The sequence below is a fragment of the Carassius auratus genome, chromosome 44, assembly GCF_003368295.1.
Source record: "Carassius auratus strain Wakin chromosome 44, ASM336829v1, whole genome shotgun sequence".
NCBI classification, from domain to species: domain Eukaryota; kingdom Metazoa; phylum Chordata; class Actinopteri; order Cypriniformes; family Cyprinidae; genus Carassius; species Carassius auratus.
The window spans coordinates 5,778,026-5,796,167 of NC_039286.1; the positions used below are offsets into that span (position 1 = coordinate 5,778,026).

Consider the following 18,142-nt stretch of genomic DNA (forward strand, 5'->3'; position numbering starts at 1 on the left):
TTTGGTCTAAATTGTATGCATCACCAGTCCTTTCAAAACATGTGCTTGATGGATCATTATAGACAGAACTGGACTAAAGAAAGAGTTGAGTGCAAATACACCTCATGTCCTGAAAATGACTATATACTGAGAGATCTAGCAGCATGATGCCAGCAAAGGCACGTAATACAGCATGGCACAGTCAGATTGTCATCAGGTCATTTTGCTCAATCTACACACAATCACTATTTAACAATATTTCCTTAACATTTAAATGTATGCCATCCTTGGCAAAAAAAAAAATAAAAAGAGACCATACCCTTATCAAAGTATTTTATTGACAATTAAAAATACACCAGCCTAGACACTTAGAATCAGACGTTCCAGTTAGCTAAGCTGAGATACTTCATAGAAGTAAGCTCCCAACATCTTGGTGCCCTGAATATAGTTGGATCTGTCAAGGCAAAAAAGTGAAAAAATATTGAAAATAAATAAATAAACATTAACATTTTTAAGCATCCCAAGACCATTCCATCTATAAGATTTGAAGTTCTGCTCAAATTAAGTTGGCCCAGATGATAACCTACTATCATACAGTTGCAGTTTTCACAGTCACACCTAAACAAGGTGTTTGTCGTAGCTATTCGTCAAAATTACCTGTTGAGTTTCTCATTCTGTGAGTGAGCTCCGTCGTCAGAGGAACCGACAGGCAGCAGCATGACATTCTGGCCGGTTGCTTCCTGGAAGGTCAGAGTCACAGGGATACTACATCCCTCACGGGTGAGGTCAGGCTCCACACCAAACACTGACATCAGTGAAATGATTTTAGACCACAAATACGTTGCATTTAGAAGAAAGAAAATAACTACACTGTTGCTCTGACACAAGCTAGACTCTATGTGTCTACAGTTATACAATATATTGTGTCTTACCAGTCTTCATGGCCTTTCTGCCAGCCATGTAGTGAGGATGGTTAAAGTCAGACACCCAGGCCCTGGCTCCATGTCCCATGTACACTTTCAGTTTGTTGGGACTTTGCAGTTCGGCGAATTTCTTCTCTACATGGGTAATTACCTATAAGACAAGCCGCATATGTCAGCACAAGCACAACAACCATGTCTGTAAGGTATACAGACGACTCAATATGACTGGAACTTCAAACCTGTTTCTCCACCACTTTCGGATCCATGTCAGGGACCAGGCGGATAGAGAACTTGCCATTGACCTTGCGGGGAATGACCGTTTTGGCTCCTGTCTCAGAGAACGCTCCCTCTATGCCATGCAGAGACAGGGATGGGTATCTCCAACGATGCATCAGAATTTGCTCCTGCACAGACAAACTGATATATTATTTGGTTTAATATACATATATCGATGAAAATAGAACATGAAGGCAGGCAGCTTGACTAAATGGGGCAATTTATGAAAAAACAAAAAAACATTGACAATCTATTGTAATAAATGAATACTAATAAATACACAGCCCTATTTGAATTAGTGTTATTTTACTATCATTGACATACTATTATAGGTTTTCTTTGAATTAGATTTTATTGTTATATTTACTTCTCGTTTTAATTTTAGTAAATAGTTTAGTAAAATTTTTAGTAAATCTGTTGTGTGTTTTTGTCTTATATATATATATATATATATATATAGTTAAGTAAGTTTTATAAGTTTAATTTTTTTAGTTTATTTAGTTATTTTAGTGCTTCAATTTAACTAAATTTTAACAAAAAATTAGAAATGTTGCCTTGGCAAAGAGCTGAAATAAAATAAGTTTTTTTTTTATATTTTATTTTATTTTATTTCAAGTAAGAATTTTATTTTATTTTATAACGCTGATTTTATTTTATGTGTTAACGCTGCTTCGAATCGTAACAGAAACATAAAATGACTCCAGCTGACTGAAAACGCTGAAAGACTGGGGTGATTTACCTTTGTGTCATGAAGCAGTTTGCCAGCTCCAATATCTCTGGCATATTCTTCCATGTCAAACTCGATCTTTTCGTAGAGCTTCTTCTCTTCATCAGTCAATTTAGCCACCTGGTCATATAACCCTGGTATTAAAATTTTCCCTTTGTTATCCACCAAAGACCCTAAAAAAAAACACACACACACTTTCAAAGCATAGCATATATAATAATGGTACATCAACAAACAATATTTTTTTAAGGTTCGTCAATGCATAATCAAATATTTGACGACTGCTCTAAACTCACAGGTAACTTTAGCCAGTCAACAATAGACAGATATCCCAGTGTAATCAAACACAACCAAAGAAATCCCTGTCATACATTTGTATGACCAACCTGATGCTCTTTCTACCAAAAGAATATGCAGACACCAGTCTCACCCATCAGAGCTATGAGGTCAGTCATGGCCTCATGAACAGATCCTCCAAACACTCCAGAGTGAAGATCTTTATCACAGCATTCCACCTGAAAACATAAAAGACTTGCTCTTGTTCATCACACATGAGAAAAATCGCAAAACTTTGCCTTTGCGCAGATCTAATGTCTTCATTAACATTATGATATATATATATTATTTAGTTTTTATAATTGCTTTATTTGTGTAATTTATGTGTTCATGAAGTCAGAGTTTAACTTTAAATACCACTGCTACAAATCTTACGTTTCTTTTGACGTTAAAGTTACAAAATAACTCCTACCTCAACGTAGAAGTAGCAGACTCCTCTCAGGCCGTAGGTAATGCAGGGCTTGGTCTTCCCAAGCCAGTAGTTATCAGAAATGCAGATATAGTTCACATCCTTAAAGAAAGTATCTTTGCGAGAGAAAACCAGCTCGTCCAATCCTTCTGATCCAGACTCCTCCATTCCCTCAAAGCAGAACTTTATATTGATGGGCAGTTCCTGTGATTAAGTACATTTCATTTTTAGTAAAAAAAAAAAAAATCCAATAAATCAAAGACTAATTTGTAAAAATGTGTGATTCCTTTACAAACCAAACATTTTATGATGCTAAAACTTGTCATGGTCATCAAGAAAAAGTACTCTTACTTTTAGTGTTTGTCATGTATCACAGAGACGCTGCATAATATTACAATTAGGCTTACAGTTAATTAAATTACATCTGGCCTGATAAAGTTAGCTTGACTCAAGACTTTTAAAAATGATCAAAGATCACAAAACAACCTTTAGACTGTTCTGCTGTCAGTTAAAGTCTGTAAATGAGGAACTTTAAAAGCAGCGACATTTCTCTCAGGTGATAATGATTGAGAAACTGTGGTAATCGCTGGATAAGGAGAGGACTGGATGAAATGTGAATTGATTTTCAACACATTGACATACAGTGTTGGGCTTTAGGTGCACATGCACCTGCAATTTTTAATTAACATTATAAATTTTTACAATTAAAGTTACATTAACCAGATTAAGTAATGCAGGCAATGCTGTACTTCTAGCATCTTGATCCACTGATACAGTCATACTGTTTGCAATATATGAGGACTTTGCACTGGTGTTACAGGCTTAATAAGTAAGCAGACAGTACCACTGGAAAGAAAATACAGTGTTTGCACCTGTCCTATCTTCTGATAGGCCTCAATGATGTTGAACCAGGCTAATACAGGGCCTTTATCATCAGTAGATCCACGTCCGTACATTTTACCTAAAGACAATAAAAAAAAAAGGATTAGCCACAGTCAAATAAAATGTCAAAAACTGTAATCATTACAGAAAGCAGTTTACAAAATGTATAAGTGCACATAATGTGTGGCTTTGGTATTAATTTAACAAAAACTATAACTTCATGCCAGTTGTAATAGATTACCAGAGAATTACTATGCAAAAAAAAAAGATAATTTTAGAGATTCTTGAAATTTGATTCTAGTTGTGAAATTTCAGAATTGGTGAAAGTCTCCTTAAACCCAAGACAATGCTACTGTACACCTTTTTCAAAAGGCAATGACTTGTACATGCACACTCATACCGTCTTTCTCCACCAGGGTGAAGGGCGGTGAGTCCCAGCCATCCTCAGTGTTGGCTGGCTGCACATCCAAGTGCCCATAAATACACACTGTCTTCTTGCCTGGGTCTGAGCCAAGTCTGCCCAGAACTATTGGAGGAAGAGGGATCTCTTCACCACCTGGCAACTGAATAAAAACAAGAAAAAGGCCATGCATGAGAAATGTAAGATTATGTATTAGTATGTATTGCTAACTATTTATTAAAGATTTTATAAAACAATTTCACCATTTCTGAGAAAAACTATTGCATATGGATTTGAAACAACATCAGATAATGACAAAATACTGGGTGGAACCACTAGCAAATACTTTTTCATGTGATTCTTAGTTGAGTACATTCAAGCATAACTACATGACATGTGACACATGCAAGTCAGATGGTCAACCACAAAAACAAATAAGCAGGAAGCAGCTTGAAATGTTTGAGTTCACGGCTGTTATTGCTGCAAATTCCAAAGCCAGACATTAAAATAAAAATTCCAACTCCATGGCAGGAGATTTAGATTAATATCGTATTAACGTTATTCATTTCTAAGAAAAATAAAACACCTTCTGCATGCCAATGTCAACCATCTCCACAGTTCCTCCCAGTCTCTCAATGTCTTTGGCTGCTATCTCCATCATCTTCTTTATTTCTCCTCGTTTCTCTGGCCAGGCAGACACACTCTGTACAGCAACCCATTGTGACAGGCGCTTCAAACACAGTGATCACATTTCCATTAAAAAAACATACAGAATACCATCATGTCAAATCATTCTAAATTCATCAAACATTTTAAATAACAGTATATGAATAATAAAAATAAATAAATAAATAAATAAATAAAAGGTCATTAATTTTTTGTAAACTATATTAGCTTAAAGTATACACATTTTCCAAGTTTTGGCTAATACAGTATAGTAAAGAAAATCTCACTACCTCCACATAGTCGTCCTGGTGCTCCTCGACGTATTTAAAGAGAGTTGGAAGGTAAGACATTGCTGCACAGTGATCCGATCACTCAGTGACAAAAGAATTGACCTTAAAGAAAGGGAGATTGACGTGTAATAAAGATTTTTGTCTTCAGGAGTGGAAAATAAAACTCCTCCTCCCTCCCAACTCAGTAACTGCTGACAAAATCATTGCACAAGGGCCGAGAGACATGCGCTATTAACCGTTGTTTACAAATCTGTAACGTTAGTACACAAAAGTATTTTAATAATGTCAATCTCAATCATCGCATTAACTTTTTTTAATAATAACAATAATAATTTGCTTACTATTAAAACTCCTAAGTAATAAGTCGTTCACTGAAATGCATCAATATAGCTTGCAACGGCAAACAATTTAAAATACAACTGCATACATACTGAGTAAAAACAGTTAAACATCTTGAAGTTAACTGAAATTGAACTGCTCTGTATCTCACGATCGCTTCCGACAGTGATGCGAATTGCGAAGAACGCCATCATCAGCAACTCATGCGTTCAGACAAGGGTAATGGCTTTCAAAATAAAGGTCTGAGAGAGGCAGAGGCTTTCGCTGGACCGTTTCCTCAAAAACTTAAAGGGTACATAACATGTACGGTTTCACCTAATCTCATGTTAATCTTGAGTAACTATAGAGTAGTACTGCATCCTTCATATATACAAAAAGTCTTTAGCTTTATCATATTTATAAAAGAAATATACAAGCTTTCCGATTCTTTTCATGTTTAACATGAGAATCCATCTCTTTAACACTGTGAACAACTCTGAATACACGAAACACCATTGTATGAATGCCACTGCATTAGCCAATAATAAATGATAACAAGTGGTTAATTTAATAATCTTTCATTTTTATTATTTCTTACGAAGACGAAAAATTGACCTCAGCAACCTTGAACTTGGTTGACATCACCCCAACAATTAAATGTTTCCATATTAATACTGTAGAAACTTAATTTTCCGTAAAGTTGCTTTGCAATAATTTGTTTCGTAAAAAGTGCTATACAAAAAGTAAACTTGAAAACTTGAATAAAAACTATATTTAAAGCAGTTTATTTTAAAATTACATTTATATTTTTTTAGAAGGAGATTTATAGTTCGTATCCCTTTAAACCACATAAACATTGTGCATATATTGACCTCACCTGAAACGAGAAACCTCTAACCTCTAGAAAAGAGTCATGAAAGAGTTTAAGAGTTGAAGAGTTTTAATAACTTTTTGATGCATTTAATAACAAAATAAACCAACAGAAACACACATTGTTCTTACATTTAACACAGGCAATCATTCTACATTATATAAGCAAATTGATATGACTTTATCACATATTTACAATATTAGGCAATATTAGAGTACAAGACAAATGTTGCAGCATAAAAACTAGCTAGAGTCAAGGATGGACAATTAATTACTGTTGTGCAGCAGCAGATGTGTGTATTACTCTTATTGGAATCAAAGTTTCTAAAACTTAAAGTGTGTCTTTTTCCATTACAACATGTGATTTATTGAGGAAGTGGCTCAAATCAGCTTCCCTTCATTAGAAATGGCAGCTAAGGAAGTGGTGCATCGGTTCTAGCTGGTTCTTCTGGTTGGTAATGAACTGACAGGATAACATCCTCATCCAAAGCCAGCTGCATTACCAGTGTGAGTATCTACTGAGCAAATGGTCTCAGATACCTGACATGGGTGTTAGGAAAGTAATTTATGGACCAGCTGTGATTCTAGACACAGCTTCCACATGGGCATACGTCAAAGCTGTGTTTATTTTGAGGAATTGTGGTGGTACCACCTTAATTGACTGTACACTGTTAGTTGTTTCAGTTGTGGTTACAACTAGGTATGAAACTGATGGTACATCTGAAAAACAAGGGCAGACAGACATCAGACACAAGTACTCCCTCCAAATTCCTCTGGTGCTCTTGATGAACCAACAAACAGATTTTATCTACATTTAATCAAACATGAGACAGGCAAATTGCCTGTGGTACCAGATTCTTACTGAAATATTGCCAGGTTCCTGTGTTAGACCCCCTGAGAATTTCCTCAAATTCATCTTGTTGTTTGGACTCACCGTGCCCCCATTTACTATCCCAACTCTGCTCTGCCCCACATACATGGAGTTCGAAAGTGGATTAGGCCACTTCTGCTGGGTCACTTGGAAGCTTAGGTTTTAAGATTTTGTTTAAAACCAACTTCAAGTGCACTCGCGACTCTTAAGTACAGCATCAACCACCTGTGTGTGACTGTCACGCTTTGAGCAACTCAATGACTTTATTCTGTCTCATTTTGCACTTTCTGCGTTAAGATAAGCTAATGTAAATATCACAAATTCCCAATTTTTCATTAATGTTAGAATGAACACTTTCACTCTCATATTCCATACCGTTCAGGGCCGTGCATGACAACACCGAATCCAACACGACATATTTGTCAGAGTAAAGAGTCATAAATCTGTGTGTGATGATAAACTACAAGTGCGAGTAATATGGCTCAGTCATTATGGGAAGACAACAGTTCTATAAACGCAGGGTGGGCCCTAGCATTCTTGGAGCAGATTTTCACATTTCAGATTATTACTATCACTGAGGTATTACTATAGCTTTTGTTAAAATTTGGAAATATTTGTCATTTTCATTTTAGTTAAAGTTTTAGTAATTTTATTTCTTGTTTTTGTTATTTGTATCAGTTTTTGCTGTTTTTAAATATCTGTATAGTTATTTATTTTGATTGCTTTGTTTACTTTTTTAGAATATAAACATAAACTAAATGAACATGAGAAATGCTGCCTTGTCAACTAGCTAAAATAAAATAAGTAGATTTTATTTCAGTTAACATTATTTTAAATGAATGATTTTTTAAATATATATTTTTATAGTTTTAGTTTACTATACTAACCGTTGTATAAATTTACCAAATTATCTACTCGGTATATTTTAATGCATAAATATGAATATATATTTACTTATTAAACACATTTAACAACATTTCAACTATTTTTAGCTTTAAAAAGTTGAACCATTGCTTTCAGAAAAATATGAACATTTATTGAGATTAATGTTTTAATATAAGAAAACCTATCGTCAAAACTAGAGAATAATTTACTATTAGTAGTAGTAGTATTGTTATTATCATCATTATTATTACCAACAATAATGCGAAACATGTCATTGGCTGACATGTTTTAGTCCATATTAAATAGCAAGAATGTATAAGCGTAAAAATAAAAATTGTTTGAATAAAAATATGCTGTATTTAAGGTTTAGGTCACATTGTTCAGATCAGAGAAAAATCTGATGGAACTTTTATGTGGCAAACGTAAAAAATAAGCTAATGTGTACTCTAAACCATTCGGATATTAAGATATCTAGGATTATTCACATATATTTAAGTGCCCAAGATAACAGTACTGTTCATGTTCATCCCGAATTAAACCGATAAGACACTACATTTTAATATTAAGTAACTTACAACGGGCCCCGGTGAAGGAAGCTTTTTGGTGGTCAAATTCAAAATACTCGACACACTGAAATCAATCAAATCATATTAATCAGGATACAGCTGTGATTAAACTGTAAAATACGAAAAACAATTCACCCACACCACATTTAATCTACATATTCTACTTATGTTGGCATTACATATAAGTGTAATTACCTATTTAAATAGATTAAGTAGTGTAAATATTTATAAAACATTGTCTTAACTACATTTTGTAATGGCCTATATTTATAGTTTTGACTCCATATTAGGGTATGTCCTCCTTGAGCTTAATAACATTTTGATTGAGCTGCTGAACATACAATTTATTCTGACATGTTTAATAATTAGTGCTGCCATGACAGACTTTAAAAATACAAAGAGCAGAAACAAAATATTTATTCAGTCAAAATACAGTAACATTTTCAGACAGACAACATTATAAAAGACTGGTGACCATAACTGCAACTATATAACACATTTAGTTCTAAAGCCGAAAAACCAAAACAAGGCCATTAAAGATTCCATATGACCATACCGCTGAATGCTCAGATATTGTCCAATGATGAAAAGAAGAAAAAAATTCCAAAGACTAAATAAGAGCACAGAGATCAGTATCTGTATTTTGTTGAGTAATCTTTAGGGGACACTACGAGACCCCGTCCTTTTCTCGCCCCCCTGTAGACGGTCTCAACAATGTCTATCATCTCTTGCTTGTCTTCCATGGTCCAGTTGATCTTGTTGTTGTTACCAGTGCCAAGATCAATCATGATATGCTTGTTCCTGAGAGAGATAAGCAAAATCAGAAATAAGTGTTAGCATAAATATGCACTGGAAAACTAGTACAACCAGTAAAGAAATAACTAATGGTAAAACAGAGCTTGTTAATCCACAATACTAAAGAATTAATAAATATCACCACTAGGGGGAGACAACACTACATTCTGTGCTTATGGGCAAAAAACTAAAAGAAAGCAAGTCTAGAATGTTCCAGAGAGCTGTGGCATAGTGTCTGATACAACAGAAAATAATGATATAAAAGTGTTTGGAGGCACCATTTCATAAGACTTTCCACAAGACTAATATGATACGATCACTATCGAATTTTAAAACACTGTTACAAACCAAAAAAAAAAAACTTTACATTTATGCATGATAGTCACTAAGATGACAACTTCCTACCTAGTGACAAATTAAGTGCTAAATAGATTTTCTATGGTAATTTGCAACAAAGGAGTATATTATTTTTCTTAAAAATATATGTGATCCACAGTCAGTCATTATATCTGGGACAGCATCAGGGAGAGTACATGATGAGAGCATTTTCATTTTTGGGGTTGACTATACCTTTAAATAAACGATCATATTCTGAACGGCTGAATACAGTGGAGAAATTGATTAGCTGTATTCGTTTTACTTCCCGAGGACTTACCTGAAAAAGAACATGACTGTGCAAGGATCATACAACTCGTACATCTTGTTGAAATCTGGCACTTCTGTGATGTCCACAAGATAAATGACTGCAAAATTCTTCACCTGAGGAAACACGTGATATTAGACACATGCAACATCGATAGACTAACGCTAATAATATACAGAATTATTCCCAAATTATTGGTGTAATTAAAGATCAGCTAAACACATTCATACACCGCATTATAGCTGATCTGACGTGTTCACGTTCAGTTCGGTGGTTGAATATTAGGACACTGGATTACCTTTTCGGCGATGCTGTACAGCACTTCATCCATTTTCATGCACGTAGGGTCCCAATCGTGGCCGAATCGTATAACTATCACACGGTCTTCCTCTGATAAAATAGCCTGGTCCACTTGCCAGCCATTGTGAAGGTGAGGGAGCATGTACGACATTTTGAGGGATATACAAACACACTTCTAAAAAGACACACGAGGTTGTTGCTGTCAAATTCATTTGCTTGCGAAACGCACGCATTGGGTTACTAAACTGTTCAAACGTTATAAAATAGGATACGATACTATTTTTAAGAGTTCTTACGTTGGTTTCTCATTAGCAATTAGCTCAGAATTCTAGAAAACAGAAGTGAAGTATTAGAGCAATGAAAAAGGGGGAAAATCTTTTAGAGGGGAAATGTTAACCTTACCTCGCAATTTAAAATAACCCTTTCGTTTAGATTTAGTGTGTGTTCTCAGTTTATTAGATGTATGTCGTTTTTAGTCCTGCAACGACGGCGGCTAGTGGACAATGCGTATAAACAGATGTTATTATCGCCACCTGCTGGATTGGAAAAAGCTGCTTCGCTCTGAAGTCTTCAGCTTAGATGGTGACATTACCGCCACCAACTGGACAGGAGTGTGAAGCGTTCTGCTCAACAATCCTAGGTAACACCAGTCTACAGGTAACACATTAAAACGATATAAACCCTCGACTCTTTCTGTGCTTTACGAAATATACTTATTACTGACTGTATAATGACAATATCTTAATATTTCTATAAACCGAAGTCCTTTCTCCGTTATATTTTGAACAACTTTCTGGCAGGCCACACTGCAGTTTTCTGATTTTCTTTAACCTATGATGAACGCTCTAAGTCTACAATAGAGAACGTTTTTATTATTATTATAATGTATTCAAAGAGTCATTAAAGAATTAGACTTGAGATGCTTCAACTTCACTTCTTTGCACTTAATCACAAATGCACACATTAATGGTTTCTAAATGTTATGCCAAAATAAAATATTAAATACTTTTAAATACTAAATACTATTAAAAAAAATTTAAAGCCATTGTGAACTCATTTTATGTTGTAATGTTTATTAAAAAAATGAAAAATGAAAAAAATAATTTACCATTTAAATCTTAAATGAATTTAAGACCATTTAACATTAACCTTAGAAAGCAAAAGGGTACGTAAAAATGTAAAAACTTTTTGTCCATGAACTTTCATCTTCAACATTTTAGGTTCAATGTAGGTGTATTAACATATGAAGTGTGTATATACATATATATATACATATATATATATATATATATATATATATATATATATATATATATAAAATGTTTGCAAGTAAATGTGTTAAATCATTGAGAACATTTTTAGTTCTTCATATTATACTCACAATAATGGAATATTTCTTCCCCATTTGTGTACTATAAATAAATACTAAATACTAGTTTAAATACAGAACACCATTAGTTTTCTTATAATGGCCATTTAGTTTGATGTTTGCATGGCCATTACTACACATTAACATACAATTGAATTGCTCTAATTTATTTACACAGCTTTTATTTTGTAAGCGTTGATGTTGTTTACTTTATTGAACAGATTATCTTATATATTTTATTTATTGAACAGAAATAAAATAGGAACTCAAGAGTTTACAAGATATCCTGATGCTTACAATCATAATACAACTGAAATGAACTGCATCCAAATCAAACTCCTCTGCAAAGCTCCACACTCATCAACTACTGTCAATTTAGAGGATGTCACTTAGGTAAGCAGCATTACTTCATATTATAAGAGAAAACATTTTTAGCAAAAAAAATATATATATTTATAAAAGTATAAGGCAAGCGAAACAAAAATTCAACAACAAGTGGAACTGATTAACAGAAAAATACATGGTCTAAAACAAACTGGAAACAGGTAACCTCATAAAGTCTACATTCCAACAAATATATAAAGAATGTCACAAAAAAAATGTTTATGACATTTGGCAAATATAAAAAGTATAATCACACAAACATTTTCAACCCTAAACTATAAATGGGCTACAAACATCTATTTTTACATGGACCTAGCTTGAAGTTATGTCTTGAAGTGAAAAGTAATGGATATATACTTTAAAATAGTTAATATGAAAAAAAAGTATTCACACACACGTTTATGAACAGCAGCCAGAAATTAAACACATTTTTCACTTGTTTCAATATCTCAAGTCCTACTTGGTTAACAGTTTAACACTAGTTTCGGTGAGAATGGAACATATTTTGCATTGTTTCAAGGAACACGTAATGGTTTAGGCTCTCAGTATAACTGCTTTCAAGTCCTCCTTGGTCTTTATCACTAATATGAAGTTACTCCTGGAGGTCCTCCATCTCTGTGTCTGGCACGGTGATCAACTTCTCTGGCTCAATCTCTGGGATGTGGAGATTATGCTTTAATTTCATCAGCTCTGCCATATTGAAGCCTAAAAGTACCACAGCCTTAGTTTTCTGCATGTTCTTCATACATCTGGTACGCTTTGAGCTAATCTGGCAAGCAATGTCAGTTTTGTTAATCATCAAGCGGCTACTCAGGGCAAGAATCTCCTTCTTGAGCGGGTAAGGCTGTGTATTAAAGTACTTATTGACAAACTCACGACGTTCTTCAAAAGAGCTCAACTCCATTCCAGTAGGATCCAATGCTAATTGTACGGAAGGATCGACTACTGCTTCAGGTGAGGGGATAGTCAGACCAGCCAACCTGTCTCGCTCAAGTTTTCTCTTCCTTGCCAAACGTTCCTCCCGCTCTCTCTTATTTGCCTCCATAGCTTCTCTGAAGGCTATTTCAAGGCGCAGCTTGCTCTGCACTTCTGCTTCTGTTTCTGGTGGAAGAATGGCAGGAACAGAAGCTTGAACTGCAGTCGGGGTTGGACCAGTGATTTGTTTTGGATGAGCTGGGTATGATACAACTGATCGGTTTCCTCTAGGAGTAACAGCTAATCCTAAATTCAATTTATCACTATCCTTGAGACTCTTCGGTGCACTGCGACATTTAGCCAAGTGGACAATGATGGCCTTGGTAGTGGTTTTCCCAGTGTACACACCACCACAGTAGAGGCATCTGTACGATGGAGTTTTAAGTATAGCATGCAGAGTGGGCACAATGAAATGCTTCTCTTTGAGGTGCATTTGATAACATTCCTTGTTCAGAAGCTTCTCTGAGCAGAAGGGGCACTCTGTGCTGTCAGGCTGGGGTGTGGGCACATTGCATGGTGTGGACAGCTTGCTAACAGCCAGAGGATTGTTGGGCAACATCTTCACAAAGATCAGATCGAGGGAGCCTGTGACCAATGCAAGATTGATCTCCTTTTCACCCATGACTAGTTTAGGAGCCGTGGTCCTGATGTCGAAATAAGGGAAAAGCAGATTCCCCGAATCATCAGTATAGAGTCGGTATTCACGCCTCATGAAGTCACAGTTGCTCTTTTGGTTCACATTATGTTCCCTCTGGATATGGTCGACAAGCTGCTTGATTGAGTAAAAGAGCCCCGAACAGAACAAGCAGTTCATGCCATGAAGCAGGTGTTCAAAGACTCCCTTTTCTGAAATCAAGATTTTACAAGTCAGGCATTTCACCGTCTTGTCTGGCATCTTTTTCAAAAATGGAGCACGAGCAGCTAGACCGATCTTGGGCATTTTAGCTGCCTCTTTGTGAACCTGTGGATGGGACTCATAGATATCAGATGGGAAAAGCTCATTACAAATAGGACACGTGATCCACTTCTTGGTTTGCTTAGGGGCTTGCAAAGAGTTGTTTTGTTTGTTTTGATGAACAGGTAGGTTGTTCTGGGATGCAGGCAAGGGTGGCTTGCTGACTCCTTGGGAGTTATTTCCTTGGACTGACAGGACCTGCAAAGGTGCAAGAGTGTAGGTGGGCAAGCCGTCGACTTTGTTGCCAGTGGGGATCAAATGGCTCAGAAGGGATTGAGAGGTTAACATGGTGCCTCCAGAAGCAGGTTGATTTAGGGGCATTCTTGGATTTGCAGTGAGGGACTGAGGTGCCTGTGGCCTAACAGCAGGTACATTGAGGCGCACACCTGGTGGTAAGACAATTTGGCGGGAAACTGGTTGCAGAGGTGACTGACTAGGTAGGCCTACTCTGACGGACACCTGATTGGGAGGAATGCCGCTAGGAGCAGGAGGCATGGCAGGTCTGGCAATTTGGGTGTTCTGAAAGGACAGTGGGACTCCAGGCTTTAGTAAACCCTTCGCCTCAGCGCTTGCAAGCTGAAGCAGAGCAGAAGCTTGAGTTGAGAATAACGACTGGCTGGTTCCAGGGGTAGCAATGACTGCAGAACCACCATTTTCTGGTCCTGTAACTCCACCAGTGGCCAGTGTGGTGGGCATCCCTGGCTGATCTTTCATCATCAAGACAGCAGGAGTGCTTTGCGTTTTCGGTGCTAGAGCAGGGTACGGTTTCTTACTTTCTGTTTCAAAAATTAGAGCTCTGATATGAACATCAAGTTCCTTGTGCTTTTCTGAGGTTAGGAGATGATACAGCAAGTGTTCGGATGTCTCCGCTGATACATAACACTTTTTGCAGTAGAATTTCTGAGACCTGTCTCCTAGGGCCACAAGTTCCCGCTCTGATCTCTGCCCAGCGTATTTATTCAAAGTGGAAGTGTAGTGATAAAGAAGAACATGCTTTTTCACACTATACAAGAGAGTATCTTGTATATGGCATCTTCGGCACTGAAACGTGGTGCCGTTTACAGCCTTTGGAGGCAGCTGTGGGACAGTCGGAGTTTCGAAGGGAAACTTTGTTTCCTCAACATGGAACAATTTGAGGTGCCTGGAGACCACTCTGGGGGGGGCTATGAATGGGCAAGAAGTACAAGCTGCAAGCTTGCACAAACGCTCTTCTTCATCATGGCAGCGCTGAATATGGGTTTTGTAGGCATGCCAGGATCTTGCAGAGAACTCACATAAGGTGCAGCATAATCCTCGTGTCCGATATTCCCACTGAGGATGCAAAACAGAATTTCAATGCCATTCAATTTTCAGAAAAAAATTTTGCTCAGTAAAGTTAATCTAATTTACTAAAGTGACATTTTAAGTTCACCTTCTTTTTCCACCGGCCATCAAACCCATCAGATAAACTGCACCAGTCTGTGGCATCAAAAACATTGTCTCCGGGGTAATATTCCTGGAGTTCCTGATTAAAAAAAAAAAAAAAAAAAAAATTAATATGAAGACATTAAGTAAAAGGTTATTTTAATCCACTAATACACGGGATTTCAGTTTTTTTTAATTGTACATTGTATAAGCAAACATACCTGGCCCAAACTAAGACATTCTTCAAGCCCAAACTCTCCAAGAATGTTTTTCACTTTTCGCCTTGTTCTGCGGATCTTCTCCAACCCTCTGACTGGAAACTGGTACATGGTCCTTCACCTGAAAGAGAATCACTTTGGTTTCCATTTTGATGATTTCATTATTTTGTGAATTTTATTTTCATTTATTAAAGAGTCTTGAAATTATACAGCATAATTAAGACTACAATACTCAGTGACATTTTAGGTGTATGTCACACAGCACTTTTTAAACAAATCTTTTTTTTTTTTATTGTTTGCCGTCGCTGACTTGCATAACTGTTGTTTTTACAGACCGAACAGAAAACAAACACACACAAAAAAAAAAAAAAAATCCATCACGTACAAAACCATTCAGAACGCCACAAAATCAATTTTTGAAAAAGCATTTTACCTGGACTTATTATTGCTAAAAAACAATTATGTGGTCTCTGGATATTGGCAGGGACATGTTCCTAGTGCCCATATTATACCAAACCTTTGCAGTTTGCCACTCTCAGTTTTTGTAGTTACTCTTTGGGCACCATGTTGACACCCACATCATTACCATGGAAACCAACATAGATATACTGGATACTGACTAGTGTTTGAGTAATGAATCCAAATACTTTCCTTGCAAAATAACAATTCAGATATTAATAAACAAAAGAGTGAGCAAAGCCTAAAATGCTGGCTCTTAAACCTAGAGATGAACACTTGCATCAACCCTAGTAGTAGAAAGTAACCCAAAACAAAAGAAGAGGAATATTTATTTATATAAACTCAAGACAAACATATTAAAACTCAAGACATACATATTATTGCTTATTGTTTGGGACGGCATTAATTTATATACATTTACACATTCCTTTAAAAGGATTCCAGAATTTTAACAATGTCTATTTCTATGCAACTAAAATTATTTGTATATTAGTATTACAAAATTTTATTAGTGTAAAAGTATTATTAATGCATAATAATATTAGTGCATTTTATAGTATATCAGTATATGTTGTGGCAACATGAAAAAACACAAGGTTCAGAATTTATAATTCATTAGTGGTTTATGTCGGTCAAATTTCAGCCCCAAAATAACGATTATCATTTTTAGTGAAATAATAGTTACACACGTTCTCCCTCTCACATGTTTGATATATAATTAAATATTTAATCTGTATAGGATTTCTATGTGCCCTAAATGCATATCCAATTCTTCCACTCGGAACAAATATGAATGTTATCGGTTTCCTTCAAATTAAAATTATCAAGGGAAGCTTGTCACCATCCATCACTGGATGGTCATCACTTCTTCTTTACTCTATTAAAATAACGACTTTGGTATTAATAATTTGGGGGAGAACTTATCATGAAAAGATGTGAAAAATAATTTTAACAATCCTTCACTTTCTTTAGGTAAAATGAAATTATTTCGTTCTGAAAGAGGTTACAAATGTTCATGATGGGTCATATGTGCCAATCTTTGCCCATGGAGCGTGCAGTGATTATAAAACCAAAATCTGTTGAATTCAGTACAGTAGCAAACTATACAACACATCTCACTCGCATGGAGGACTAACGTTACCTCATATTATATCTATAACTCCGTATTTAAAAATATTGGAAATAAACATACTATATATGCATGCTAAATGTCACATCTTAGTCCTGCATCAGTCAAATACAAAAAAAAAACACCCTGCACAAGTTAACATTATCATACCCTGTGAGCGACTAAGTGCATATCTTATTCAAGCTGTAATTATTTATCTATTGCAATCATCAACTGCGACCGCTGACCGAACATACACAGACCCGCCAAAGCACAAGAAATGTTCTAAACAATAGTCTAACGGAATTCTTAAATGGTAAAATATAATGAATCAAGCGCCCCACATCAACATGAATAAATTCAAATCGCAAAACTGATTCCATCCAGAACGCGCGATTCTAAATAACGCGGTGATGCTTTGAAGTAACCTCCTCGCAGCTCTCGGACAATGTGCTTCGTTCTACTTCCTGATCACACCGAACCCGCAACAACTGAACGCCGAAGCTAATGTTCCCTCTGCTGTCGAATTGCGAGGACATCAATGTTACCTTTTTTTCAGCGCCACACACCGACTCAGGGAGGAGATTTAACGTTAGCTACTTTCTCCAATCCGCGTGTTGGACAAAACCGATGATAGAAGACGTGGAAGCGGTGTAGGATGTTGAAACAATAATTCTGCGCTCTCAACTATGTAAACAGCGATAAAGTGTATTTATTAATATTTGCAAGTAGGACTCATTTATTGTGCTTGCCGTTTAGAGTCGAGAAAATGGCGCATTGAACAAATGGGAAGTGACGTCAGGGCATAATTATCATACTGCGTGGCTGACCAATCGAAATTCAGCATGCTTAAAATGGAAAAACTTTCTTAGATATCACTCCTGCTGGTTTTCAGGGGTAATGACGTGGAGTGGTACGTCTAAGTTTAAAGTTGGACATAGTCTGGTTGTGGTTAGTTTCAGTCTTTCAAATTCTCATCATAATGAGTCATTTTCTTAGATGTGGTCTGGCCACGAGGGGGCGCACTTACTTGTAATTCATAGGCATCGCCACTAGATGGCACCTTAGACAGTCAGCTGGTTTCTGAGCAACAGCACAAGATGGGAGGGGTCTTCTCGCTGAAGTCATATCACA

At 36.1% G+C, this 18,142-nt stretch overlaps 3 protein-coding genes across 7 annotated transcripts; all 3 read right to left on the reverse strand.

Moving 5' to 3' along the window:
- Nucleotides 1–297: 297 nt before the first annotated feature.
- LOC113062240 (cytosolic non-specific dipeptidase-like) lies at nt 298–5,458 on the reverse strand. 2 transcript variants are annotated; one of them, XM_026231952.1, is made up of 12 exons: nt 5,320–5,458; nt 4,889–4,990; nt 4,519–4,662; nt 3,933–4,095; nt 3,523–3,611; nt 2,654–2,854; nt 2,336–2,420; nt 1,918–2,078; nt 1,142–1,306; nt 912–1,053; nt 637–784; nt 298–433 (listed from the first exon to the last, which is right to left on the reverse strand). In XM_026231952.1, exons 2-12 carry the CDS (start codon nt 4,946–4,948, stop codon nt 367–369), a joined length of 1,425 nt encoding a protein of 474 aa, XP_026087737.1. In that variant the 5' UTR covers nt 4,949–4,990; nt 5,320–5,458; the 3' UTR covers nt 298–366. The 2 variants fall into 2 exon arrangements, with proteins under 2 accessions (XP_026087737.1, XP_026087738.1); XM_026231953.1 differs by having other exon boundaries at nt 5,230–5,432.
- A 3,333-nt stretch (nt 5,459–8,791) lies between these two features.
- On the reverse strand, nt 8,792–10,683 carry LOC113062241 (thioredoxin-like protein 4A). Of its 3 annotated transcripts, XM_026231956.1 has the most exons (5): nt 10,539–10,673; nt 10,433–10,464; nt 10,135–10,311; nt 9,849–9,952; nt 8,792–9,199 (listed from the first exon to the last, which is right to left on the reverse strand). In XM_026231956.1, exons 3-5 carry the CDS (start codon nt 10,285–10,287, stop codon nt 9,028–9,030), a joined length of 429 nt encoding a protein of 142 aa, XP_026087741.1. In that variant the 5' UTR covers nt 10,288–10,311; nt 10,433–10,464; nt 10,539–10,673; the 3' UTR covers nt 8,792–9,027. The 3 variants fall into 3 exon arrangements, with proteins under 3 accessions (XP_026087741.1, XP_026087740.1, XP_026087739.1); XM_026231955.1 differs by lacking the exon at nt 10,433–10,464 and having other exon boundaries at nt 10,539–10,683; XM_026231954.1 differs by having other exon boundaries at nt 10,433–10,669.
- Nucleotides 10,684–11,727: 1,044 nt separating this feature from the next.
- Nucleotides 11,728–17,798, reverse strand: LOC113062242 (activity-dependent neuroprotector homeobox protein 2-like). 2 transcript variants are annotated; one of them, XM_026231958.1, is made up of 4 exons: nt 17,560–17,798; nt 15,445–15,564; nt 15,231–15,323; nt 11,728–15,130 (listed from the first exon to the last, which is right to left on the reverse strand). In XM_026231958.1, exons 2-4 carry the CDS (start codon nt 15,550–15,552, stop codon nt 12,482–12,484), a joined length of 2,850 nt encoding a protein of 949 aa, XP_026087743.1. In that variant the 5' UTR covers nt 15,553–15,564; nt 17,560–17,798; the 3' UTR covers nt 11,728–12,481. The 2 variants fall into 2 exon arrangements, with proteins under 2 accessions (XP_026087743.1, XP_026087742.1); XM_026231957.1 differs by having other exon boundaries at nt 15,445–15,562; nt 17,557–17,798.
- Between the last annotated feature and the right edge of the window lie 344 nt (nt 17,799–18,142).